The following is a 26,752-nucleotide window of genomic DNA, read 5'->3' on the forward strand; positions in this document are numbered from 1 at the left end:
GAAAGCGCCGCCTTTCTCCTCTTTTCACAACTTCCAGTCCTGCCCCAAACACAGGAACACAGTAAAGGAGAACAAAGTCCCCATTCCAGTGAGGTGTTCAGTGCCAGCAAGGTTAATGTCCAGGGGCAGGCTCGTGGCAAGAGCAGTGCCATGTTTACTGCTATGGAAGCTGCTGCTCTGATGCCGCGCTCGCTCCAGCTACAAACAAGGGGCTAATTTCTGATCCTCAAAAAGCAAAGGCACAGCAACTCGGTCATTAAAATCTGCAGCAGCATGCATGTGATTAAAATGTTAATGTCAATATTGTAATCAAGGGTCTGACTCACCGGACAGCTGGTAAGAGACTTGATCTGTATTGCTTAGCCCCGGTCACCTGATGCACACCAGGGTTAGGGAACGGTTGTGCCCCATCACATGGCAGGGATTGGCATTCACTGGCTCATGTGGTGAGCTGGAGGCTGGAAAGGGACAATCAGATCAAACCCAGGCACAGTATTGATAAGTTCAGCTGCGCCTGCACTCCAGAGAGAGGAGAGCTTTCCGATACACCTCCCTGGAATCACCTGAGCTGCAGCAAAGGCACTCGAGTGTCTCCTGCCCACCTGCAGCGCTGCTGCTGGGCTGTCCTGTGCCCTGCTCTCATTCACCCACCCCTCCTGCTTTTGGAATTTTCTGTGCTAGTTCCTATCTAGCTGAGTTTTAGACATTTAAGCCTGTGGTAAATTTTGCCCGGTGTTGTCTAAGCACCAAAAGAGCTATAGTCTGCAAAGCTTCTTTTCAGTAAATTCAGGATTAATGAAGAAGGCCTCTCTATTGTTGGAATGTCTAATACAATTATCCACTGAATGAATGGACTAGGCAGCAGAGGAGGGCTCCCAGGTTTGTGGCGGGGAATTGTCTGTTTTAACATCCATCTGTTTTCATTCCCTCTGATCCATTATCATTCACCTAGAGTTATAACATGATGAATATCATTGTGTGGAATGCCATTTGATGCTGGGGGGGGAAAAAAAACCCACTGCAGGTCTGCCTTCTATTGAAAACATGAAATTGCCTCGGTGGAAGGAAAGGCATGATTGATTCTGAGATGCTGTTCCAAGCAGAGGCATCCTTTCCCACGTGGACTGCTTGATTTTGTTAATTCCTTTGGATGACCCTTCTGCTGAATCTTGAAATGAAACATACATATATACAAAAATGAGGATAGCTATGGACAATCACAGCGTTGATGAATTTGTGGAGTTGATTCAAGAAAATAATAGTATTCACAACTTTCCCCAGAAGGCACCTTTGGTTTATGTTCACAGTGACATTAAACTCCTGTACGTAAACACCTAAGCGGGATGAGAATCTTGATGACCCTGCTGATGGGAAATAAAGAAAGGCACTTTACAGGCAATTTCCACTGTCCTTGTTGGTCAGCAAATTTGGAAGTGAATGAAAAAAAGAGAACTAGAAATGCATATTAATGATGGAGGGCCTAAAGCACAATGGGACCGAGATGAGCACTACCAAGAGAAATTGTTAAAAATGCCACAGTTTTTTAATGATTTACCCTTGTGATTTACTTATAAGAAACATAGAAATTACCTTTTAAATTAAAGGACAGGTTCAAATGTAAAAATAACTTACTGAACTCAATATAAATGCTTCTTTCTAAAAAGTGACTCTTGAAATATTGGTAAAGCAAATACAATTGTTAAGCTCAATCCATTGTTTAACTGGGTGTATCTGAACTCTAGATCTTTCATTAACAACCATTGCCTGGATCCTGGTTATGCCTTTAAAACACCATACAGTTAAAAAAAAAATTGTACTGTCCCTTAGAGAAACAGGAGAGAAAATACCCTTTGGTAATCCCCAGTCCAGCAAACCCAGGGCAGATAACTGCCTGACTCCCTGCTAGCCTGTAATTACCCGAGGAAGCAGCTAGACTTAGCTATCTTCCTTCTTTAATTGGCACGCAAAAGATTATAGGATTTTATTAGGACACAAATGACACCGATACGAGTGTGATTGAGGCATGCAATGCATGACTGACTATTTGCATTAAGAGGCTTTGCACCACACATGGGATTTCTACCTTTGGTTTTAAATGGCTTAAATTTAAATGACGTTTCTATGCTACATTTTAAGAGGATGATATTTATTTTAGCACTTGTCTATGTAAGGTAGGGCAAAGCTGCTGCCAGACACCAGAAACTCTTCTAAAAGAGCCTCTTTGGGCCAGGTGGAAGGAGGTTAATTTTTGACTGCTCTGTGGGTGCAATTAGATCAGGAACATGGAAAGACAGAGGAAAGGTGGACGTTGAAGTGCCCACGCCAAAGCCTTTGACGGGTGTGTTAGACACCACTCCAGCCTGCCACTGCTGGAGGCACCAGCCCGAGGAGCCACCATCCCTGGTGGACTGAACTGCAACACAAGTGGGAGCAGGTGGCAGGAGACTTTTTGGCTTCCCTCACTTCCACGGCTCCCAGTAACACTGAACCTCCTCCATGGATTCCTTCCTTTATTGATCAATCTCGGTGGACTTCTTTAGGTTTTATTTCACAACATCCTTCTAACGTCTCTCACATCCAGAACTGGAGGCTACTCCCCAGGAAAGGAGAGAGCAGCTGAAGACGTAAGAAATTAAGCCAAGTTAGTCCAATGGAGCAAAGCCAGCCCCACACAAAGAAGGGAGTACCCAGAAGTGATGGTAACGTGCTGCAATATCTGACTGTGTGTAATAAAAGATGATAACAGGAGGATTAAGTCCTGCTACCATTGTGATACGTAGGATGGTCAGTGCTCGGTGCTGGGGCCCTGATCCTGGCACACCTTCCTCGGTGCTGTCCCTGGGACTGGGCACTGCACAGCTACTTGGCTGGCCACCAAGCTGGCCCCTGTCCCAGGTGAGTGCCCAGGAACCAAGTATTGGCCGAGGTGACCCTGGAGAGAGGAAAGAGTCTGAAAATGCAGGGAAACAAGAAGGAAACTACAGTCCCTTCCTGCATTGTGGAGCCCAGATGAAACCTCAGTGAGATGGATGGATGGTGAGCAGGGAGTACTGAACAGGGTCTCCTGCCTCCACCTCCATGAGTCTTAACCCTTGGTTGCCTTACACTGCTCCATGTCCCACCTATAGCTGTGGCTGCTCAGCCCCTCTGCTCTGCACTCTCATCACCAACTCATCCCCTGATTGTCCCCTAACTTGGCCCCTGACCCATAGATTGCTCCCCGGCTCGTCCCTAGCTTTTGCTACGTCCCTCAGCTCTTCCTGTCTCCCCCTGAACCCCCAACTCGTCCCTCAGCCCACCTCTCATACCTTAGTTCATCGTTTAACCCTCATCCCGCAGCTCGTTCCCTGTCCTTGGGTCACCCTCTGACCCCCAGCCTGTCCCTCAGCTCACTCCTCGCCCCTCGGCTCAGCGTCTCAATCCCAGCCCATCCCGCAGCTCATCCCTGGTCCCACCGCTCGCCCCTCGCCCCCGGTCCCTGCCCTCGCCCCTCCACCGGGGCCAGCCCCTGTCCCGCCCCGCGGGGCAGCCGGCGGTGCCCCCGCTCCATCCCCCGGGGCCGAGAGCGGGGCAGGGGGGTCCCGGGGCCGGGAGAAACTTTTCCCGAGGGCGAGGGCGGGCGGCGGCGCCCCCGGCCCGGGCTGAGAGGAGGCGAGGCGGCGGCGGGGCGGGAAGGAGGAGGAGGAGAAGGAGGGGGAAGGAGGGGGGGCCGGGGGCACGGCCGGGCCTGCGCCGGGGAATGACGCGCAGCTGGCAGCCCTGCTCATGCGCGGCCGGCCGGGCGGTGCTAGCGCCGCGTCCCAGCTCGGGGAGAATGGGGCGGCATCCGGGCAGCGCCGACTGAGCGGCTTCTGGGGGCCGGGGCTGCGCCGCGCCGCGGGCGGCCGGGCTGGGGCGGGCGGGCGAGCGCCATCCGGCAGCGGGCGGCGGCGGCGGGGGCGCCGCGCCGCGCCGGCGGGGGGCTGCGAGCCGCCGGCGGCGCCCGGCGAGGAGGGGTCGGCGGCGGGCGGCGGCGGCGGCGGCGGCGGCGGGCGGCGGGGGCTGCCCAGGGATTGTCTCGCTCGCTCCGCGGCAAGAAAGTTGGGCGGCGAGCGCGGCGGCGGCGGCGGCCCCCCCGGCGGTGCGCGGCGGCCGGAGCGGGGCCCCGGAGCGGCGCTGCCCCCGGGGAGGGGGCGCCGCGCCTGGATTATCCCGAGCTGGGTCGAGCCTCCTGGATCTGCCTCTCTCCTCCGCGCCGAGTGAATCCGAGGTGTCCTCGTCCTGATCCAGATAGATCTACCCCCCCTTCTCTCTTTTTTTTTTTTTTTTTTCCTCCCCTCCTCTTCCCGTCGCTGCTTTTTTTGGGGGGTGGGGGGGGGCGGGGGGTGGAAATTTGTCAAGGTCATTCCGTGGATTTAATATTTTTTGTGTGTGTGTGCCGCTCGCCCCACCGCCACCGCCACCCAGCCTTGCTCTGTGGATTATCATCGCCCTGGATCCGAGGCTCTGAACAGCAGGATTTTTTTTGTCGTTGTTGTTGATTTTTTTTTTTTTAAAATTATTATTATTATTATTTTTTAAGGGCTCCGGGGTTTGGAGAGGGGAAGCGGTGAGTTGGAGGGGGGGCGACTTTTCTCTACCCCCCCGCGCCCCCCCACTCCCACCCCTCTACACCCCCCCCCCCCGCGCCCGGCCTTCTCCCCCCACCTCCTCTTTTTTTTTTTTTTAATTTTTAATTATTTTTATTATTATTATTATTATTATTATTTTTAAATTTTTTTTAATTTGCTTCTTCTTCGGCGATGGATGGGAAAATCCGGCAGAGCCGGAGGTCGAGGTCGCAGCGGGACCGCGTGCGGCGGCGGGAGGCGGCGGCCCGCGACCCGCGGAACCAGAGCCCGTCGTCGGGCTCCGAGAAGGAGCCGAGCCCCGGGAAGGAGAACGGCGGCCAGAACTGCACCGCCCCGCGGGGCCCGCCGCCCGCCGCCCGCGCCGCGCGGCCCCCGCGCCGCCGCCGCCGCGAGTCCAGCTCCCAGGAAGAGGATCTGATCGATGGCTTCGCCATCGCCAGCTTCAACACCCTGGAAGCGCTGGAGGTACGAGCGGCGGGGGGCCACGGGGGGCTCTGCCCTGCCCGCGGGGCGGGGGCTGGGGCGGGGAGGGAGGGATGGGGAGGCGGGGGGGGATGGAAGGAGAAGAGGAGGGAAAAAAATAAAAATAAAATAAAATTGAGAAAGGAGGCGCGCGGCTGCTGAATTTTGCAAATGGCAATTAAGGTGCATTAATCGTGGTGTCGAGCCCCCCGGGGGGGGATCCCGGGGCTGCCGGGCCGGCCCGGGTGCTCGCGGCTCCGCTGGCAACTTGGTGCCCCCCCCCTCCCTTTTGCTCCTTCCCTCCCCCGGCCCCCTCCTCTGCCCGGCTCCGGCCGGTGTTTCGCCTTCACTTCGGGCAAGTCGAATGTTTGTTTGGGGTTTTAATTGGCTGCAAAATATTCCTGGCGTGTTGGGATGGTCCGGCATTGTTGTGAATGGTGGAGCTTCCCCCCCCCCTCCCGCCCTCCTTCCTCCCGCTCCCCCCTCCTCCAGCTCGGGAGTTTGTGTTTGCGTTGCCAAAATGTTACTTTATCTGTCTCCGGAGATTGTTAGCAAATGGCTAGTGTTTGACATTTTGTGGAAAAGAGATGTTTAAATGGATAATAATCCCTCGGTTGTAATTCCCATTTTTGAAGTAATTGAACAAATTCTTCATCTCTTGTTGACTGTACATATTTTTCTGGTGTTAATAGGCTGGCAAAAAATATTGCTTGTCTAACTTATTACAAACAATATTTGCTGAGCAAATACTGTCTGCCTTGTCTGAGCTAAGTTAAGCAGAGCAGGAAATTTAATATTTTCAGAGGGGCATTGACAAACTATGACTTTGGCTTTTGATTTTTGTTTTGTTTGTGTACAAGGGGAAGAAGTGAGTTGTCGAGAGGAAGCATCTAACAAGTTGCTTGGTGGGTGTAATAACTTGAATTCCCAGTCAATATGAGCAATGCTGGTGCCTTTGCCCACTTTCCTTGACACACTGTGATAAAAACGTGGGCAAAGTTTTGGGTGCTCTCCCTACTTTGGATTTCCTGCCACTTGTGTGTCTATAAACCTGTGGTACAGTGGTGAAGAGTTCTGCTCAGGCTAATGAATAGTCTCAGGTTTGCCCTGGGATCTTTAATGTCTTTGGCTCAGACTTTGAGGTCCCATTTTGTTTGAGGGCTTTGCTGCTCTCCAGCCCGCCCCTCCTGCCCTGCAGGCCTCTGGTGGCATCGGGGTTATCTGGAGCTTTTCACCTGTAGAACTGACCTCTCAGAGTCCCAGAGATGGTCCCTGTGTGCCCACAGGGGTGGCCTTGGCCAGCTGCTGATGTGTCAGGACCTGCTCAGAAGGGGCATTTAGTCCAGTGGTCCCTGTGCAGCTCAGGGTGTGCAGGTACCAGAGGGGGAAATGGTTTGTGTTGGCTTGGCCGTGGCTGTTCCCTGGCTTTTTGTGCCGTCATTTGTGGGGTGTTGTCCTAACAGGAAAGCCAACTACTTTGTCCATGCAGAACTGATAATGAGCAAGCAATCTGCTTTCATGTGCCTCTAAGCCAAGCCCTAGACCTGTCTGTATATTGCTATTTTTTTTTTCTTGGGCATGCTCTTAGTCAAATAACGCATCAGCAGATAAGTCCAATTAAACCCCTGAGTCTCTGCTGAGCTGTCAGTGAAGAAAGTAAAATTCATCTTCCTGCAGAAATTTTCTACCATGATGAGCACATCATCAGGAAATAGAATTCAAATGATAGTGCAGTCCCTCCAGGCTGACGGGGAAAACTCTGGGCTTTTCAAGTGGGATGAGCCTTGTTATTGAATCACCTAAACCGTAACCTTGATGATAAGGCTCACAAGGGCTTCTACTCTTGTGACCTTAAACTTCTGCCGCCCCAAGGTACTTCTCTCTGTGGAAGCACTTCTGGTTTTCCTTTAAAAACAAAAATCCACAAAACAATCTTTACAAAACAATCTGCTTTCAACTGTTGCAAAATACTTGAGTATCACCTGCCCTTGACCAATTTCTGCTGTATTTGCCACCATGCAAGTGAACACGTGCACCTCAGCGTCTGGGGCGATGTTGGCACCTCAGAGGGAGAAGTGTGAGCAGAATTCACCTGTTTCACACCAGCTGGGTGTGTTGTATTCGAGGTTGTTGTATTCTTGGCAAGTCCTAATGGCCGTGTGCATTCCCTAAACCCCTCTAACACTAAAAAGAAGAAAATGCTTAGTGTTGTGTGGATTTGTCCATGCAGTGCTGCCTTGGACCGAGGGTGATGTCTGGCAGGTGTGATGCAGCAGCAAGGGAAGGGAATTGTTAAGGCAGAATTACTTTAAAGCAGTATATGCCCATGTAAATAACCAAAATTGCAAGGTCATTTTTTGTCGTGTGGAGCTGTGTTCTCTGGTGAACTTGAGGGCAACAGGTGGTTTTCTTCTGCTTTGGAGGAAATCTGTATTTTGGTGTGTATTTGTTTTTTAAGAGGACTTAAAATCTGCTGTAATGATATTTTAAAAATAAATAAGAATTGAAGCCTTCTGTGTTCGTGAGGGGGGAGAAAGTATAAAAGTGAGTACACAACCTAAGGACAGTACTGAATGAAGAAAGTATTTTATTTAACTTTTTAATCCTAAAAGGAGCTTTTGTTGCATATGTGGTGGTTCATTGTGGTGTTCTAGGTTGGTTTGTTGCTTGATGTTACAGTGATCTGTAATTACGTGCAGTAGACTAAGCTTTGGGCTTCCCCTTGGAAATTAAATTTGTCAATATTTAGGTAGAACTTAAGGGTAGAATCATTTGGGAGAGGTAAGGTGGTTTTTGGTTTGTTTCTCTTTATATCTCAAAATATTGTGAATTCCCCTTCCCTACTGAAGTAAATTCTCACTGCTGGTGTTCCTGTAAATAAAGGGTGCTTTGTAGAATAAATACACATATTCTTCATTTGTGTTGACCTGGGAGTGTGGGGAGTTAAGCCTGAGGGGTGGCTTTGAGAGCTCTGTTAGCTCTTTGGTGAGAATTTCAAACATTTTGGATTTTGTTTTAACTCATGTGGCAATGTTTACTTTGGCAGTTGTCATCTGAGAATCATGTTTCTTGTTTTGGCCTTACTTGTGACTTGACTTACGTATCTCTGATCCTACCATCTTCCAAATAAAGACTGAGTTGATTATATATATATTTTAAATTAAGGAAAAAAGAATAAAAAAACCCACAGACAAACAAGCAACAGCCTCTTTCTGTGCATAAGAAGTTAAAACTTCCCCTTTCCCTTCCTTTCCTTGGATCTTCCTGTATAAATCCGGCTCAGGTTTCACACAGGTTAAAGCTGAGGTGTGTGTAGTGGTGTTTTAGGTTTTTCATATCCAGTTGCTGATCACGACTTTGGACTTAACCTGGGAACTTGGTTTGCTCTGAGCTGTTGGCTTGAGGTGGTCAGCGAGATGGGCAGCTCCTGGAAAACCAGCAGGACATGGTGCTGCCCAGGAGATGGTCCCTGTGGCAGGAGTCAGGAAAGCTGGCTGGGCTGAGAGCCGGGGGATTTCTGCCGGCCTCCCGAGATGAATGGTATGGATGGGAGCATGTGTGTATATTCATTACGTTCAGATGAAGCTGCTAATTATTCTTGAAGGTGATTGGTGAATCAGAGCGAGAGAATCTAAATGAGTGAGTCGGTAGTTGAGGGCTCTCTCTGATCATAGCTGTTCCTTTCAAGTATGAAAAACAGCGCTAAAAGGGAACTTCATCAGAATGTTAATGAATGCGATCTTTGAGAGCAATTGTTCTCCCAAAGTAGTTGAAAAGACAAGGGGTTGTGTTTTCTTTTTGGCGGTTGTTTATCATTTTTACAGATTCCAGCAAAGCTTTGGAGCTCTGAATGGAAATTTTAACTTTCATGATGTGTGTGTGTGTATGGGTTTTTTAGCAGTGTTTAACCTGTTTATGGAATATATTGGAGGATCCCTGCTCGGATGTCGTGATGTGTTGTGCAGAAGTGGATCCCCAAGCTGGAAGGAGTCAGACCTTGGCTGGGTGCACGTGGTGGAGAAGTGGAGGTGCTGCCCTCCCAAGCTGAGCTGGGGCCCAGCTGTGCCTGGTGGCAGACCCTGAGGAGATGAAAGCTTTGCCCACTCTCACTTGTGTTCACACCCAGGGCTCTGGCAGTGCTGACTCCCCGTCCCTTCTCTGCTGTTTGTGCCTGAGTGTAGCAGAGTTCAGAAAGCCTGTTGGTGATAGGAGACTTCTGGACAAAATCCATAAGTTCTCCAGCTGTCATCTTGATAAGGCTGTTTTCACATGTGTGCTGTGCACTGTCCTGTTACTGTTACTCTGATCTCTCATTGATAAGAAAACCAGTGTATTTAGCTGCAGCTTCCTGCTCCAAAGGTTTTGTGCTAGTTCCACTGACCTAGCTATGTAACTTCTGATTTGTCATCATCTCTCTCTATATGTACTGTGCAACTTAGTTTTTTCTATAGCTATTCTTACATTTTAAAACAAGTTTCTGGATATTTAAAAGTTTTTTTCCTTCCACTTGATTGTCAGGTGATGGTGTATCAAGCTAGTGTTTCTGATGGCCAGTTATTCCTTTTAAAAAGTGCATTTAACCTCAGGAAAGCTAATGATTTTCTGGATGATGCTCTAAAGGCTCTAAATTCCTTCTGGTTTTCCTGGAGGCTTGCTACTCTCCATTGATTTGTTCTCTGAGCTGTTGATTTTTTTTTTTCCATTTTGTCTGAAACAGGTACTTAAGGTATTTTTGTTGTTGTTGAGGAATCAGAGATGGTTAATGCAGAGCTGAAGGAGAGGGGTGAGCTCTGGAAAGCCCAAAGTATCTGCTCAGCTGGGCCAGGAACAGGGAGGAGCTCAGGGGTCACCCTCATCCCTACCTGAGGTCTCATTTTTAACTCAAACTGCATTTGACCAAGTCTGTCTGGGTTTTTTGAAGTACCTCTTAATATTTTACCAATTCTCCAAAACTGGTTTCCTGTAGTATAACTACTCAGTCTTTCTTCAGCACTATGAAACCTGGGGTAAAACATGAGGTAAAGTTTGCTGAAATGTCAAGTGGAACAACCACCACAGAGAAATTCAGAAGATATATTCAATTTTTTAATTAATTATAATCTATAACATTTAAGAAGTATAAGGTACTCTGTATTGCACAGGTAAGATTTTTTTTTTTAATAAAAGGCATAAAATAAAAGTAGTGTTCCATTTCACCCCGCTATTAAATTATATTGTATCCAAATTAATGCTTTCTTGCAGTAGTGCATTTGACTTCCTGTCTAGTAAGAACAGAAAATCTTACTGTCCTCTCAGTGTGCTGACAAGATGCACTTTTTATTGTTTATCTCAGTTATTTCACAGAATGAGACTAACTATCACAGTGTTACTTTCTGGGCAAACAGCAGCAAAGAAGGGAGCTGGGTGGGGTGAGATGAGCCTGAAGTATTTCCCGTTGTTTCTTTGGTAGGTCCTTGCTTGCTCTGCAGGAGAGCTGATGGTCACACAACTGCACCCCTGTAAAAATTCCTGTAGGTGCAGAGATACACTACAGGCTGGAGACACATCAGTAGAAATGCTTTGGGGTGGTTTGTTTTCTTTCCCTTTTGGTATCCTCCTGCTCTCCTGCTTTCTTTGGGTGAGGTGTGAAATTCTCCAGGCACAGCCAGGGCAGCTGCTCCCCTTGCATCATGCTTACTAGACCTGCTGGGCTTTGCATGCACACAGATCCCAAACCTGTGTGCACCTTGGCTGGAGCGAGTGTTCCCGGCATGTGCTTATTGCTTCAGCTTCTTCAGTATCTGGTCTTTGTCCTGGTGATGCAGGTTGTGGGAATATCGTGTGGTTTGTCTGCAGTGCTGCAGCAAGTACTCGACAGCAAACAGTATCAGCAGAACTGAAATGCTGTTTCCTGCTCGATGCAAGTTTTTTTAGAAATAAAGATTTGAAATACAGTGCGTGGGGTGTGCATCTTGGTACCAGTTGTAGGTGAACATCCAGTTGTAAGTGAGAACAATTTCCAATTCACTGCACTTTAATGCCTCCAGTTTATCACTGTAAAGGTATAAAAGAGTTTTATGTAGGTGAAGTGGCTCTTGCTGTTTAAATATCTTCTGGCTCTGCTGTGTTCAGCACAATGGGGGCTGTGACTGCTCCAGCCTTGCTCTTCATAGCGAAAAAAAGAGTTGAAGCACTGTGCTACCGGCCCCGGTCCATCTCCTTGAGAAATAAGCTCTTTTCCAAAACTAATGAGCTATCAAGAATACTTCTCTGATGCTGAAAAGAAGAATCAGTCTTTGCTATTAATCTGAAGCGTTTAAAATGGAGGAGAGGGTTGAGCAGCCTCCGAGCCGCCCGGGCACAGCCGACCTGCGCGGAGTCGTCGGTCCAGTTCCTCTGGTGCGAGGGATTGTGAAAGCTGGGCAGGTACGGACGGCACTGCGGGGCTCCCCCGCTTGCTCCAGCCCAGCCCACACGTGTGTGGAGCCCTGCTGACAGGCAGAGAGGTGTATTGTCAATTTTTGTAGCTTAATTGTGTTGTCCAGAGTGACTGGACGTGAAGCTGGGCAGTACCTGGTGAACAGGAGCACAGGGGCAGCGTGTGCAGGGCGCTGGCACGATCCAGGGTGAATGGGGACGGTTTCCTTTGTAGCTCTGCCTTGCTTCAAGCCAAAAAGGGGCTGAAGTTGAACAAAAAGTTGCATCTGCAAGGTCAGTGGTTGGCATGGATAAGGGGATTGAAGGGATCAAAATTATTTCCCTGCACTACTGGCTGCAAAACATGGGCTTATGGCACCATTCCTGTCTCTCCCTTTGTGCTCAGAGCAAAGCTTTTTTAATCTTGTGCTGGCTATCTATAGTTGTGCCACACAAACATGGCAATTTGAAGTTAAATGTTCTATTTTGAGGACTGCTGTGCATTGTTGGCAGGGCAAGGGAGCTGTTCTTGGGCTCCTCTCCTTTTCCTTGCTTGCTCTCTCTTCTGCGCAGGTTGTGATAGAAAGGAGTTAAGAAAATATGTGTAATGCACTAATGCCTGTAGTCTAAATGTGAACTTTATGGTGTTTGTGGCTGGATATCATCACATAATTTTCCTCTCCAACAGATGTTCCTTCCAGCTTCATAAAAATATGACTATAATTGTTTGGTGGTTTTCTTTTTTTCCCCCCAATTTTAAATATAGATGAATTTACTCTGATGCTAGGGTATCCTGGATCTAACCTGTACTTAGTGACAAGATGCTTAAGTCAGGAGGAAGTTTGCAGCCCAAGTTGGGAAACAAATGGTAATTCAGAGCTTCTGGCTGTTGGGTGGCTGCTGCCAGGCACCAAGCTCATTTCTTTAACCCCTCCTGTTGGTTGGTGAGGCTGCAGTTTCTTTCCTGGGAGCTCTTCTTTGTAGAGGAGCAAAATCCCTGAAGAATTGCAGGGGAAGCAGTGTCTCAAACCCTACAATGACATCAAGTGCATCAGATAATGAATGCATTACTGCTGCTGATGTTTTGGTGGCTCATAAATGTCTCTTGCACTGCTGTCAAAGAGGACGTGCAGCCTCTTTACTCCACTTAGTCTGAGCACATACCTGCACTCAGGGGGAGCGAGACTCAAGATAATATGCAGCTAAGAGATGTTTATGGAATCAGTCAAACTTGATATAAAATAATTATGATGTTTTGACAGCTTGTTAATAACTTGCAGCCATTGGAAGAAATGGAATTATGGCATTCTTGGTCCTTGATGGAACCTTGGCATTTCTTTCAGACTGTAAAATTGAAGAAAAAATGTGAAAGCCATTAAAAGAGTTGGACGCGGTGCCTGGGAAAAATTATGGGTGGCTTAATTGAAAAAGTGCTTCGTTCCAATTGAAGTTCATTGCAGTTCAGTGCTGCCCACTTCCCTGTGTCTGTAATGGAGAAGGAAAAGGGCTGATTCCTCCAAAATCTGTCTGTGAGAGTGTTTTGGGTGTCACTCGGTTCTTCGTCTTATCTGTGAATGAAGTGGAAGGAAATCCTAGCGAGCATTAGACATGAGAGAAAAGTCTTGTCACCTGTAATGACTAAAATCCCCTGAAGTGTTGCCAGCGTGTACTTTAGGAATCATATAATTATATGATTATTGAAAGAGACATAAAAGACCTCATGGCAAAAACCTTAGAAAGGGGGAGGGAGGGAATCCGTATGCAAATGAAGATACGCAGAATTTGCTGTCTCTCTCTCTCTTTTTTTTTTTTTCTCTAGTTATTTTTCCGTCCAAAGCTCGGTAATTGCTTTTATGGGGATTACTTAATAAAACTGGGGCATGCAAAGGAGGGAGAAATTGTTTATGCCGCGTCAAAGGGCTGGCTTGCAGTCCTACAGAGCTGGAGTAAAAATGGAATTTTTAAAAGTGGAACTGCAAAGTAGGTTTTTCTGCTAAGAGAAAACAGCTATTTGTTGAAATGTTATCCTACAATAAAAGTGTTTTGTGGTCTGGCGGTTTGCAGAGGGGTCCGGAAGTTGAGATAACGGGGTTTTCTTTCTGACTCCGCCACAAGTTTCCTCTCTGAGCTCTTGGCAAGTCCTTTCATCGCTGCCTGTGTCACCTCAGCTGCCAGTGCCGTTGTTTGGGTACCTGATGGGAGGCTGGATTTGCCTCTCAGGGCAACTCAGTCATCCCTCTGACACAAGGGAGCTGAGTCTCAACCCTGGGACGTCTTGCTTCTCACAGGAGCACTCGTTCAGGCACTTATTAGGAAGCTCTCCTGATGCAGAACAGACCTGTATCTCAAGAGAGGGTTTGTTGCAAGGTAGGCAAAAACCTCCTTCCTTTTTTTTTTCTCAGGCTTAACTAAAGCACTTGGTGCATTTAAAAAAAAAAAAAAAAAGGGAAAAAATCCATCACGGTGGTGTTAGTGTTGAGTTACTGAATATTTTGCAAGATCTCTCCAGGAAAGAACAACACCATTTACTCTGGTATTGTAGTTTGACATTAAATAGTACCAAGTTGTGATATGAGTTGCTAATGTGATTTTTAGCTGAAAATGACAATGGTTTTCCAACCAGATGGATTTTATAACTCGCCTGCTATCAGCTCATCCATCAAACTCTGCAGATGTCTGTGTGTTTGTTATAATGTGCACATGGTAATGTTGTTGATTACATCAGACAAACTGATAACCCTGTTCAAGCCCTATTATCATCCTCTGGGCAGCCCCTGGTATGGGTTTGACAGTGGGGGATTTGTTTGCAGCCTGTCCCTGCAGGAACTTGATGGGCTGAGCTGCTTTCTCAGATCCTGTCCGTTGCTGTGGAGGTGCTGCATCTGTGGGGTCGATGTAACTTGTGTGGGGAGAACCATTTTGAGATGACTTTGATCCAGGCACTGGCGTTTCCGATGCTGTTTGTGTTGGGAAGAGGGTTAATGAAACAGAAATGAGAGCCTCTGGGCTGCACATGGCCTGTAACTTGATTTCACACAGCTCATGACTTTTCTTCCACATCACTGGGTGACACTAAGTCACATAGGGTATATGACTTAGAAATTAAAATTTTAGCTCCATCTGGGCAAAAGTGCTCGCAGGACTCGGTCAGAAAAGATTCCCATGCTCATTACTAGGTTATTTGTGCAAGTTTTAGGCATGTTGCAAGAAAAGATGATTTTTTTTAGCAGCTGTTGGATAGAGGTTGTGTGGAGCCCCGTGTTACCACCAAACTCAATTGGCTTGGTTGGAAAATGGCCTTGTGTTTTGGCAGGTGTTGGATATGCCATTTCCAAACCAGAGGTTATGAACTGCTGCGGTGGGGCTTCTGTAAATTGGTGTAAACTCCCAGGTGATACCTCAGATAAACAGCTATATGCAGTTTGCTCTCTTGGCAGGTTCCCAAGAATTATTTCTGAAATTGATCTTATTTTTTAGAGAAAAACCAACCAACCAAACAAACAAAAAACGAAACCCACAAACAAACAGCTTACACAAGCTGTTTCCAGAGAGAGCATCTTTCCCTTCTTAACTTCAGCTTTGTTGCGTCCTGAGAAACACATAAATGGGTTGTGAAGTCTCTGGGTGTGCTCCTCCTGCCCAGGAGGAGCTCAGGATTATCATCTCTGGGTTTACAAAGTTGCTGGTCTCTAAATAGGTGCTGCTCTTGTGCTGCAGCTTTGAGGCAAGCCATGCTACTGGGTTGTAAGAGCTTAATATTGTTTCTCTTGGTTATTGGACTCAGTTTGTTGCTGGGATGAAGCAGGGGTGTGTGGGTTTCCAGGGCAGGGTGTTCAAGCCTCCCTGTTGGACAGGAGTGGGGTCTCTGGTTTCCTGATCAGCGCTTCCTGGTCAAAACACATCCGTGGATTTTCTTTCCCACTGCCAAAATAAATGCTGCAGACAGTCCAGGGCCAGGAATGTCATCATCATCAGGTTACTGAGTTTCTGCCTGAAGGTCAGCTAGCTGTGACTGCTACTAAATAGCTGTTTGCTAATATGTTGTTTGCATTCATACCCCACATCTGGTTGCCTGTTTTCGGTGTAGTTTTGGCATAAAGCTCTGTGGCCCAAACAGGGGCATGTTTGATGATACTTCTCTTTGTAAGCTTGATACAACCTGTAAGGATATTTTTGACCTGAAAAAGGACAGAGTATAAGCTGCAAGTATTTATCTGTCTTAAGTGCAGCGTGTTGGTCATCCAAAATCAAGTTAATTTGGTTTGCTCAATGGTTTGTGTGTGTGTTGCTGGAAAGATGGGTCCTTTCTTTTTAAGACTTACAGATTTTTCTTGGCAGATTTTGTTGCCACTGCTTGCTTGGAGAGGAGAGGTTCATATACTGTACCAGCAGGACAGAAAGACAACTCCTTCATGTGTGGCAACACTGGGAAATGATCAAATAACGTGGAGTTACTGCAGTGAAACGGGTAAACTCCCAGGCTGGGCTCAGACTTAACCGAGTCTGGTTTTCAGGAAGGGCTGGATCTGGGCTGGATGGAAACAGGCTGCAAAAACCATCAGGAGGCGGCTGGAGGACTGTGTTGCTGGGGTGCCAGGAGCTGAGGAGGTCTGGCTGTCCCCAGCACTGTGTCACCTCGGGTGCCACCCCACCTCTGGGTGGGCACCTCCCTCCCTGTCCCGCCCGTCCCGGGTGGCAGCAGGGTGGGGTGGTCTTGAGAAGCTGTAAGGTGGAGTGTGTGTCAGCATTAGGGCTGCTGAATGGGCAGCTTCTGGTGGTGTTTCCTGCAAGCAAATAAAGCTTGTCTTCCCTTGTCACCTTGGGGTGTTCCTTGGCTTGGTTTTTATGTACTTCTGATTTAATGCTAATTAACAGTAAGTGACTTTTCACTGTTCTGGTGCGATTACCTGAGCAAAAAGAGGAAGCTGCTGAGAGAGGGAATAGATTTTTGTCTCAAGCAGTAGGTGAATTCTTCTTGTTCTTCTACGTCTCTCTCTTTTTTTTTTTTTGTGCATGTGTGTGTTAAAATTCCCATTCCCTGTTTATGAATGTTTAGCAGATGAAGTCACTGGTGTTTTTCCTGGTATTACCTTTGTGATGTTCCAAACGTAAGCAAAATGTGATTATTCACTGAGTCTCTGCTGAATACTGTAGGAATAATGAGTCTGTGCCTAAAGCACAAACTCAGACACATAAAGCATGTCAATAAGAGTACAGACATGGGGGAAAATTGCAAAGTGTAGCTTCTTTTACCGATTTTACTGGAGCATCCTTGGGCTTACTTTGAGGTTAGGAGGAGATTAATCATGGTGTGTGACTGGCATTTCTGATGTCAGGGAGCTGAAGGTGGAGAGAGTGTGGGGATCCCCCTTTCACTGTGGGAAGCTCTCTCTGGGGAGAGTGACAGTTCCCAGCAGAGCAGTTTAACTGGTGTGCTTCTGGAAGTGAAAAACTAGGGCTTGGTGTCTTCATGGTGATCGAGCCTTTTCGAAAAGAATAAATTCTGGTGTCTTGCAGTGGATTCCTGATGCTGGTGAAAGGAGCAGAAATAGGCTGTGAAGGTTTCCCCTGTGATGGTGAATCCCCATCCCACTGCTCAGGCTTCCCAGGCAGCTGCCAAACCAGAAACACTCCAATGTCTTTGTCTGGGGGCTGCAGGTACCTTTTCAAGAAGGTCAGAATTTGGGTAGCAGCTGAATTACAGAGTAAAGCCTTTGCTGTGATGGACAGAAATTTTTTATTTTTTTAAAGTTTCTAGTTCTTATAATGATATGTTTTGCGAAGCTGTAAAGTTTAATGAACTTTAAGTATCACCTCTGTTTAACAGCATTTAAACTCTGTGTTTTCTGTTTTCTTCAGCCTGAAAAAAAAGAAATAGTTTTGTGTTCTCTTTTAGACCATAGTCACTGAAATGGTTTGTCTCTATTGTTAAAAAAGAATGAGAATTTGGGTGCCTAATTACCCACAGCTACTCTTTTTAATGTTGAAAGTTCATCCTTTGCCCCCACTCTTTTAAATGTAGATTTTCTAAACAGCATCTGAAAACGTGTTCAAAAAGACCTAATTAGTGTTGATATTTCAATATCTGGGCTTATAACTTAGCTTTTTTAATAGGGCACCTGGGTATCAGCACTAAATGTGAAGAAAATTGAACCAATCCCCAAAGTGAATGCATATAACTTTAATTGGGGATGGGGAAAGAAACGACCCTAAAACTTCAGACTGAATTATTTGTTGGTTAAGTGCATGTCCTGTGTTTAGTGTGTCCCATGGAGGGAAGGGGGGGAAATGGTGTTTAATTAGTGCTTCAGTAATACCACACACTTAAGAGCTGTGGTTTTAGAAAAATGTGCCTGGGCAAACTCCTCCTGGCCAGGGTGGGTATCTGTCTGGTCGATATTATTTTAAGTCTGATGAAGCATTGTTCACACCTTCTTGGAATGTAATACAGGAATAAACGGGAAACCCAATCTCCTTAGCACCCTGAGTCACTCAGACAGGCCGTGCTCCGAGACAGGGATTTATTTCATGCATGGTGGCCTAGGCACGAAACAAATGTGTAGAAAAGGGAATTATGTAGAATTTAAAGCGACAATTATGCAAACATTCCAGTTGAGGAAGAAGTAAATTCTTCTCTTTTTCCATGTGCTCAGCTTCAGAGCTAACGAGCAGCCTCTTGGGGGTTCTGGTCTGTGTGTTTGTATCTGTCATATCTCTCTCATCTTGGCTGCTTCTTGTTTCTTTTCTTTTCTTTTTTTTTTTTTTTTCTGGTTTGACCTTATTTTCCCTTTTGTTCCGTGGAGTCATTCAATCTTTGTACTGCCGGGTTTGTTTACCTTGCCAGAGGAAAATGTTAGCACCCTTCCATTTAGGAGCCCAGGGCTTCTGTCCTCAGTCCCTTGCAACCCAGCGCTGTGTCCTTCGCTCCCTGCCCTGTGACTGATGGCATCCAAATCCCTTTAGTCAATTTTTTTTTTTCATTTTGAAGGAAGGGGAAACTGGTGAGAGAAGAAGCAAGCTGTGAAAATAGCTCTGTGTTTAGATGGACACCCTTTTGCAAAGCTAAACAACTTGATCTTCCGTGCTGCTGGGTAATTCCCACGCTTGAAGAAATAGGGAGAGAGTGAGCAGGGAGCTGGGGCTGTGACCACTTTAATCTGACATAAGTACGTGTTTTTGCTGAAGGGGATGGTCCTTTCCTGCCCTGGCTGCTTGTCCTGATTACCTCCCTTGTGCCAGGACTAGCATTTGTGCTGCCAGGAAAACTAATTCCCTGGTTCCCTGATCTGGCTCACTGCACAGCCATGCAAATGCCCTTCTGGCACAGGGGAGGCAGGATGCAGGGGAGTGGGGGATGCAGAGCAGATGTGTATTGATTAAAGGAACCCTGCAAATATGGCCTGAGCCTTTGTAGCAGGATTAGAGCTACATGTTCTTTGTGTTTTAGGTCATCTAAGTCGAGGGGCCTGGTGTAAAATGATGATTGTGCTGGAGGGACTCTGGTCTTGGTTAAGCTCATGAAGTTGGGATGATGTGGTTGTATATGGGGCAATGGGGGTAGTCTGAGGGTAGGAGGGATTACTGGGAAACATAAAACTTCACTTGCAATTTAATTGCTCTCAGAACCCAGTTTCTACCTTGTTTTCACTGATTAGTTTCAATGTGACAGGGAGAAAGAAGAGACAAGCTTTTTTGTGCTTGGTTGAGTGCTTGGAGTGGATGAGGTATCTAACCCTCTTGATGGCAGAAAGTTAAAAGCAGTTCAGTCTGTAAATAGCATTTGTAGCTCTGTTCACTCAAAAATTCCTTCTTTTTAGCCTCCTGTTGTTGTTTTCTCCTCCTGTCTTTCTTTCTGTGCTGTATCCTGTGCATGTGTTGTATAAAGGAGAAGCCTGTGTTGAGTATTAAACCCAGAGAGTGGGGGAAGAAGCAGCTCTTCTCATCAGTGTCATTTCCCCAGCTGTAATCCCACAGAGGGATTGAAGAAAGTGTTGGGAGGATAAGATCAGTGTTTGAGCCCAGCTAAACGCTGGCTCTGCTGTGCAAAAATGGCTTTAATGGAGCCTGGTTGTGTGGGGAGAAAATTGCGTGTAAATTGTGCAGATTTCTAAATAAAAAGCATTTAATTGCACTAAAAGAGGGGGAGGGCCCCCTCTCTTGTGTGCACATGGGAGACTTCAGTGAGCATAAGTAACCTCTGTGGCACAGTAGTCATTGACCTTGTCAAATCATGCCACTGGAGGTCATGTGTGGTGAAGTGGGTTGCCACAGGGGATTAGCACATCTGGGCAGAGGGTTTTTACTTCTGAGCATGGACGCCAGATCCCATCTCCAGCAGCACATATGGACCCATCAGAGAGCACAAGGAGCGAGAAGATGGGAGAGCACCTGCCAGAAATGCAGGGGATAAACCTGTCTGGAGCCAGGGGCTTTCCTGACCCCAGCTGCAGGAGAAAGAGCAGTTGGCTGCACTGTGGACTCCCACTCCAGTGAGAAGGTGGACTTGAAATTTCACTGGAAGAACATACCAGCTTCCCTTGGTAATCTCATAATTAGATAGTTTTAGACACAGAACTGTCTTTTTGCCTACATTTCCCATACAGTTTCTCACATACAAATGTACTTTTACATCCTGCCTACAGCTGTTGGTTTGGTATGACCAGGTGCAGCTTTGTGCAGGAGGGAGGCTGATGTGCTTATTTACTGGGCTGAAAATAGACAGAGGGGATGACATTATAAGTCTCAGAAGAAATGAGATGGCATTGGTATATCAGCTCCTATGTAGGGCTTCACTATTACTGTGTGAAGATACTAGACCCATTTCACAGATGGTAATGTATGGAGTGGAAAAAAACCCAGATAGTTACAAGCAATGGATCTATTTGCCATGTGCCTAGAAGAGAGAATATTTAAGGATGGCTTTCCTGCTTGAATAAAGGGTTTATTAGAAAGCTTGCTGGCATGGCATCCTGGAAATCTAAGCACTGGAGTGTGAGATTTTATACAGACCTGTTCTACTTTGCCTCCTGTATTCCTCTACAATTCTGCCTTAGTTGAATTAATTTCATACCCCACAAAGAAGGTATTAAAAGAAAATTATCAATGCTTCCAGCAGTTGTTATCTTAGTAGGCAAAAGTGACATTGAAGTTGAAGCTATCTAGTCTTTGTATTTGCCAATAAGGGACATCATTTGTCACTGATGCCTGTTGCCTCCTGGATGAGGGGAGAAATGACTAATGCTTTGCTCTGACCTTCATTGTGAGGACCTAAAGTGAAGCTGTAGTTGGCTGTAGTTACTAGAAGACTAAGCGTTGATGAGTTTTGATAGTTGTGCTAAGTTTTTGCTTGTCAGGAAAATGTGAGAGTTTTGTGAAGTTATGATTTGTAGAAAGTACTGTCTGAACAGTGTCAGGAAAACGATGCTGAAGGTCGCTCGTTGAAGGTTCTCTGTTCAGGAGGTTTGGGCCCACAAGTGGCATTGGTGACACACACTACAGAGATGCAACCCACGCTGGGGTTTTCAGTGCTGGTGGCTTCTGAGACTTCTTCAGAGGTTACACAGTTCCTGCTGAGATGTGTTCAAGACTGCTGGGAACGGGCGTGTTTTTACAGTCACCTTTACAAGTTGTGCCTTGACGTCCTGCCAAGAGCTGTGGGGCACAAATGAAAGTCGGGACCTGTGTCACAGGAGTGCTGGGCCTCTGGATGGAGCCTGGGTTCTCTGCTTCTCACTTTGTTTCAGTACTTACTGTACCATATTGCATCTGAAATGCTAGGTTGGACTCGGAGGATTAAGTGGCGCAATTATGAAGCAGAGGAAAAAAACACTTATGTGGTGGCTGTGATAAATTAGTCATTTTGTACCTCCAAATAGCCAATTATTTCTCTGACTGGCTTTTATCTGACCAATTTGCATGTGCAGTCATGGTAACTGGTTTGCAGATTAGGTGCAGAATTTCACGTGGATCTGATGTTGTGTTGTGTCTTGGTGCTCCCTGGAAGCGAAACGCACGGATGAGGGATTCTGTGTAAGTGCTTACTGTGAGCTGCTTTGTGTTTTTTCACTCTTAAAGCCTCTTCAGGCTTGAAGGAAGCAAGGTGGCTCACTCTTGTGGTCTTTTTTTTTTTTTTTAATATCAGGCAGGACAATGTGAGGTGGTCTCAGCTCCACAGAAGCTGCAGCGGCTTTCATTTGTATTGGTGTTCTTGGCTGTGCAGTTTGAGGACACAATGTTTGAGGGGTGGGAACTCACTGGAGCTGCAGTGTATTTCAGAAGAGACATGAAAGGAGAAAAATAATAAAAAAAAAAAAGCTGGAGGAAACAAGGAAAAGTAAACTGAAGCAGGAAGAAGTGACCAAAGGTGAAATGGTGCCTTGATGAAGCCAGTGGCAAAACTCTGCCCTTGCTGGCTCCATGTCTGCTCTCCAGTTTTGATCTTAACTCCACTGATAGTCTGAATATTAACAAATAGTAATAGGTTTAATATTATACACCTAGAGAGCTAAGTGAAGTCTTAATTTGAAGAATATTAATTATTCAAGTAGCTGAATTTTGCTGGTAGGTTACATGTAAGCTGTTTCTGTCAGGGATTTGTGTCAATTTAGCATGCTGTGGACTTTGCAGAATCTCTGATATGAACAGTCTTTGAAGTGGAGAAATGGTATAAAATATTTGCCAACAGCCAGCAAGCTTTTTAAAAGCTTCATTTGCTTCAAATAAGCCAGCCTTTTTAAAAAAACAAACAAACAAAACCAAGTTGCAAGTACCAGAATAAGAAGATACTTTTTCAAAAGCTGGTTTTTCTTCATACAGGCTCCAGCAATGCAGCTGTAGTTACCTTGGTCTCCAGCACTGCTAAAGACAAATTAAGCTAATAAAACAGTATCTCGCAACATCATAATAAATAAATTGGCTCATCTGTATGCAAGTTTCTTGCTACACCAAATTTAAACTGCTGAAGTGTTTCCTCTTTTGGTGAGAGGTAGAAGTCTTTATAAACATAACCTTTTCAAGGGTCTGTGGAACAATGCCTTGCCAATCATTCAGCAGCCTTTAGGATTCAGGGATTGAAGATTGTATGTTAAGAAGTATTTTAAGGAAATTACGTGTTTATTTTCTTGTGACAGGTTCATGTTAAACTGAAAAGTGTGTTCATTAGAAGGTGGGTTCCAGGGAGGCAGCTGTATCCACCTGCCTGGTGTCATCCCCTTCACTGGGAGCTGAAGGGGGTTCTTGTTTTCCATCATATACTGAGCATATACTGGCTGGGATAAAGTGTATGTATGTGCACATCCATGTGGGAGCATATGTGTTTTTTCCATCTGCCTAAAATAGTTGGACCTGTCTTAGGTTTCTTGTAAACTGCTCATTCCTTTGCCTGTTCTTTTGGACTGAACACTGATGGCACTGTTATATTTATTTTGAGCAGAGCAGCACCTGTGAAGTGTCCTGGTCTTGCATAAAGCCTTCAGGTCAAATAATTACAGGTTCACAGGCACCTAGTTTTAAGTTCTCTGAGCTGTTTAAACCTGTGAGTTTTTTCATGTATCAGTGTGGAAGTTTTATTAAAACTGGCTGGGAAATTTAATTCTTGCGAATAATTTTCTTCACAGTAACTGCTCAAGAGCCCCTCCAAAGTACTTTCAGCACAGCCTGGGGTGGGGCTGGAAAAATCAGAGTTGAAAATTGGGGCATGTCACTTTTCCCCCTGTCTAGATAAGTTATTTAATCTCCGTCCCTCTGTTTCTTCTGTAAAATAAGGATAACTTATCTCACGGTACTCTACTGCTTAGTAGTTGTAAACCCTGCAAGCAGGATCTTTTTGATAGGAAGTACATTAAGATTAAAGTACACGGTGTTTTGTTCTGAAGAGTTTGAGGATGAAATTTATAGGCAACCGTAAGCTGCATGTTTGTTTATGATAAAATTGGGAGATGAAGTATAAAGGAACAGACACTGGTACTGGCCGTGTAACTTGCAGCTTTACAATACAAACAGCCTCTTGTTTGTGGTGATAAAGGCAAGAAATCCAGTGTATTCTAGCTGCTACAAATAGCTGCATGGGGTAGAGCTTTTCACTCTGTAAAAACGGTCTTTTTCTCATTCTCAAATCAATCTCTCAGCTGTTCCTGTTAAAGGGTCCTCTCTCCACTTGTTTAGTGACTGTGAATTTTTGCTACTCTAATAGGAAAAAGCATCTTTTGCTGCTGGATGTCCATCAGCCATTGGTGTTCTCTCCTCCCCCTCCTTTTTCTATATTCTCAGGATTTAGTTTGTGAAATTCCCCCCAATCCTTCGGCTTAATCAGTTGGAAAGTGCAGACAGCAGCTCAGCAAGCCAGTGGGTTGCTCTCAAAGATAATATTTCCCCAGTAACTGTTCCCTGCCTCTTCTTGGTTCTGTGAAATGCTCCTGATTTCAGCCTTCCTCCCGAGCAGCTCTGGAAGCACGCTGGGAATGCTGAGGCACGTGAGAGTGCCCTGCAGAGCTGCCCAGAGCAGATCCCTTCCCGTGCATCCTGCCTTTGGGATTTCTGCCTCTCATCTTCCAGAGCTCTGCCAAGTGCAGTGGAAACCCTGCTGTACATGCACAGGGCTTTACTTTGGCTTTTCTCCCACCCCCAGCTCGTCTGGATATTGCGTAAATATTGGGAATATTGGGGGGGGGGGTGAGGTTTGTGTGAATGCTGAAGGATTTTGGAGGGGGAAATTTGCTCTTGGTGGCCTTGGGATATGATATTATAACTAATAGCTGGAGATGTCTCTTCAGAGACCATTTCTCCTCCAGACTGTACACTTGGATGTTTCTGGATGTGTATCTGTGGGTTGCTCTTCATTCCCAGCCCTCAAAAGTTTTTCATACCTGCTTGGGGGATTTTTTTAATAATAGTGGGACTGCTGGGGGCAGATGTCCTGGAAAGCTTTTCAATGGTGGATCAAAACTTAAAATAAAGTTCAGAAAACCAGTAACACCCAACCCCAAACCCACCCAAATTGCGTAATGAATGTAATTAGGATTGTGAGCAGTTTGCTTTCCCAGAATTCACACTGGTGCAGTGTTTAACCCATGATGTGGGTTAAATACACATAAGAGAGGTTGTGCTAGCACAGGCCTTAGATCTTGCGAAATGAGCAAATTATAGTTTAGGCAGATGTGTGAAAGGCTACTTTAAAAAGAGCAGAGGGCCATATTAATGGGTTGTAGCTGGAATAACCAGGGGAGTTATGCATGGAACTACTATAATAATTGCTGCCAGGGCTGGTCTGCATCCCTCATAAGAAAATTACATCCCTAGCATGGTATTAACATGTCTGCATCAAACCAGGATGAGTCTGGGCTAGGGCACTGTCTCTAGACCCTGCCAGAGCTCCAGATCACTGCCTGAACAGGGAATCCTGCAGTGGCAGAGGAACATCAGGGGAAAATTTTCTTTGGGACTTTTTTCCTGTTATTTTGCCAGTACCTTTTTAATAAATTGCAACGAAGAGCAGCAGAATGCCCAGATACAGAGAAGCAAGCAGTGATGTCTGTCAGTGGGAAGGTGTGTATATGTGCAGTATATTGCTGTTGGTCATTTTATTTGTCCTCTGCATGTTGTTGAATCCTCCATCTCTCTCTCTGCTTTCCATGTACATCATAGATGGGAAAATTGCAGGGAGAGTTGTACAAAGCTGCCTTTCTTGTCATTTCTGCTTAAATCTCACGTGACAGTTGGACAGAAGTTGTTTTCACTGCTTGAAGTGAGGGGGAGGTGAAATGGTTGGTGGATTTCTAAAGAAAACTATATGCACTTATTTTTCTGCATGCAGGCGGCTTGTGTTTGTGGTGGTGTGGGCAAGGAAGCACCTCATTACACAATCTATGTTGGGTCTGTAGTGGAGAGAGCTTGATTTCCTCCTGGGTACAGATTTGTCTCCGCTGTCAAGTGAGTTTGGATACCCCTGAGGAGGGGATTGATTCTGCCTTTCCTTCCCACCCGATGACTGCCCCGGGGGAGCTGCCTGCAGTGAGGACAGGGAGCATATTTTCCCTTTTTACTTCTTTCTTCCTTTATTATTTATTTCTTTTTCCCTTCTTTCAGTGGAAGAGTAGGTGCAGAGCAGAGGTGTTTCTGGACCACATGAATTGCTCTCTCCAGAGCTGACCAGCCAGGGCCAGTCACCAACACGGCCAGACTGATCTGGGCTTGCATCGCAGCCCAGGCTATTTGCTCTGAGGAGAGCTGGAAAAAACACGGTTTAGCTGTGGCTGGGATTTCCTGTCTTGGGTGCAGGAGCTGCAGTGCTGCCTCCCCAGCCCGGGGCTGGCCAGGCTGTGCTGTGGGGTTGTGCCCCAGCCCGGGCTGTGCAGCTGCAGGTTAGCAAAGTGCAGGAAAAGGCAGGGCTGCCCTTCCTCCATCCACTGCTGCCTCCCCATCACCTCCCCCAGGGCTGTGCTGCCTGGGGCTGGGGTGGCTTCAGAGATGGGTGGGTGTGCTGGGGCACCCATAGACCCACCAGGACTGAAAACAAGGGCAGGGAGCAGAACTAGAGTCAATATTGGAAGACTAGAGAAGTAGCTGTGCTTCACCCCCCCACCGTCACCGCCTTTGCCCTGAGGTCAGTGGCCTGCAGGAGGGCTGACTCACCTCTGGTTCCCACTGCCAGGGAGCGGGATGGAGAAGAAGGAGCCTGAATAAAACATTCCAACTGCAGGCTAAAAGCAGAAGGGGAGCTGGTCGTGCTCCAGGGAAGCTTCTGGCCTGCCCTCCCAGTGGGAGCACAGTGCCAGCCAGTTGTTCAGCTGGAGTTCTGCGAGCTCCAGTGAGCCAAGGAGAGGGCTGGTCACCCCGTGGCCCTTCAGCCACTGTGCCTTGGGCTGGGCTGGGCTGTAGGCGAGTGGTTCTGTCTCCAGTGTGTGGCTCAGTGCTGGCAGTCAGTCAGTCTCTCCTCTGGCTGTGTGTCCTGGTTTCTTGGCACTGTGGCCTCAAAGAAGTTTCAGTGTGAGAGGTTGGGGTGGGTGGGCACCAGGGGGCTGAGCTGGGGCCACGGCTGTGCTGCTGGGCTTGGCTGGCTGGGGTACACAGGTCTGGCCCTTCTGTTGCTGTTGCAGCAGCTGTAAAGGAATTAAACCTCAAATTTGAGGCTGTGTTTTAGAATTGTGCCCTTTTCAGAACAGCACTCAGGACTGGGGTACGACACAGGGGAAAGAGGAGCAGCTGGCACAGGTGTAACATAGCAAGTTGTCTTCAGTGTGATAATCCCAGATGTGCACGGTCTCTAAGGGCAAATAATTAAAAATAAA

At 46.6% G+C, this 26,752-nt stretch overlaps 1 protein-coding gene across 19 annotated transcripts in view; it reads left to right on the forward strand.

Annotated features, from left to right (window-relative positions):
* The first annotated feature begins 4,025 nt into the window (after positions 1 to 4,025).
* Positions 4,026 to 26,752, forward strand: part of FBRSL1 (fibrosin like 1) — a 506,568-nt gene continuing 483,841 nt past the window's right edge. For all 19 annotated transcript variants that reach the window (XM_051769062.1, XM_051769069.1, XM_051769078.1 and 16 more), the window contains exon 1: positions 4,026 to 5,075. In XM_051769062.1, the coding sequence (XP_051625022.1) occupies positions 4,782 to 5,075 (294 nt within the window). In that variant the 5' untranslated portion in view covers positions 4,026 to 4,781. The remainder of the gene's footprint in view (positions 5,076 to 26,752) is intronic.

This window comes from Manacus candei, unplaced genomic scaffold (genome assembly GCF_025592945.1).
Source record: "Manacus candei isolate 608988 ecotype Guabito, Panama unplaced genomic scaffold, ASM2559294v1 h1tg000103l, whole genome shotgun sequence".
Classification (NCBI taxonomy): Eukaryota; Metazoa; Chordata; class Aves; order Passeriformes; family Pipridae; genus Manacus; species Manacus candei.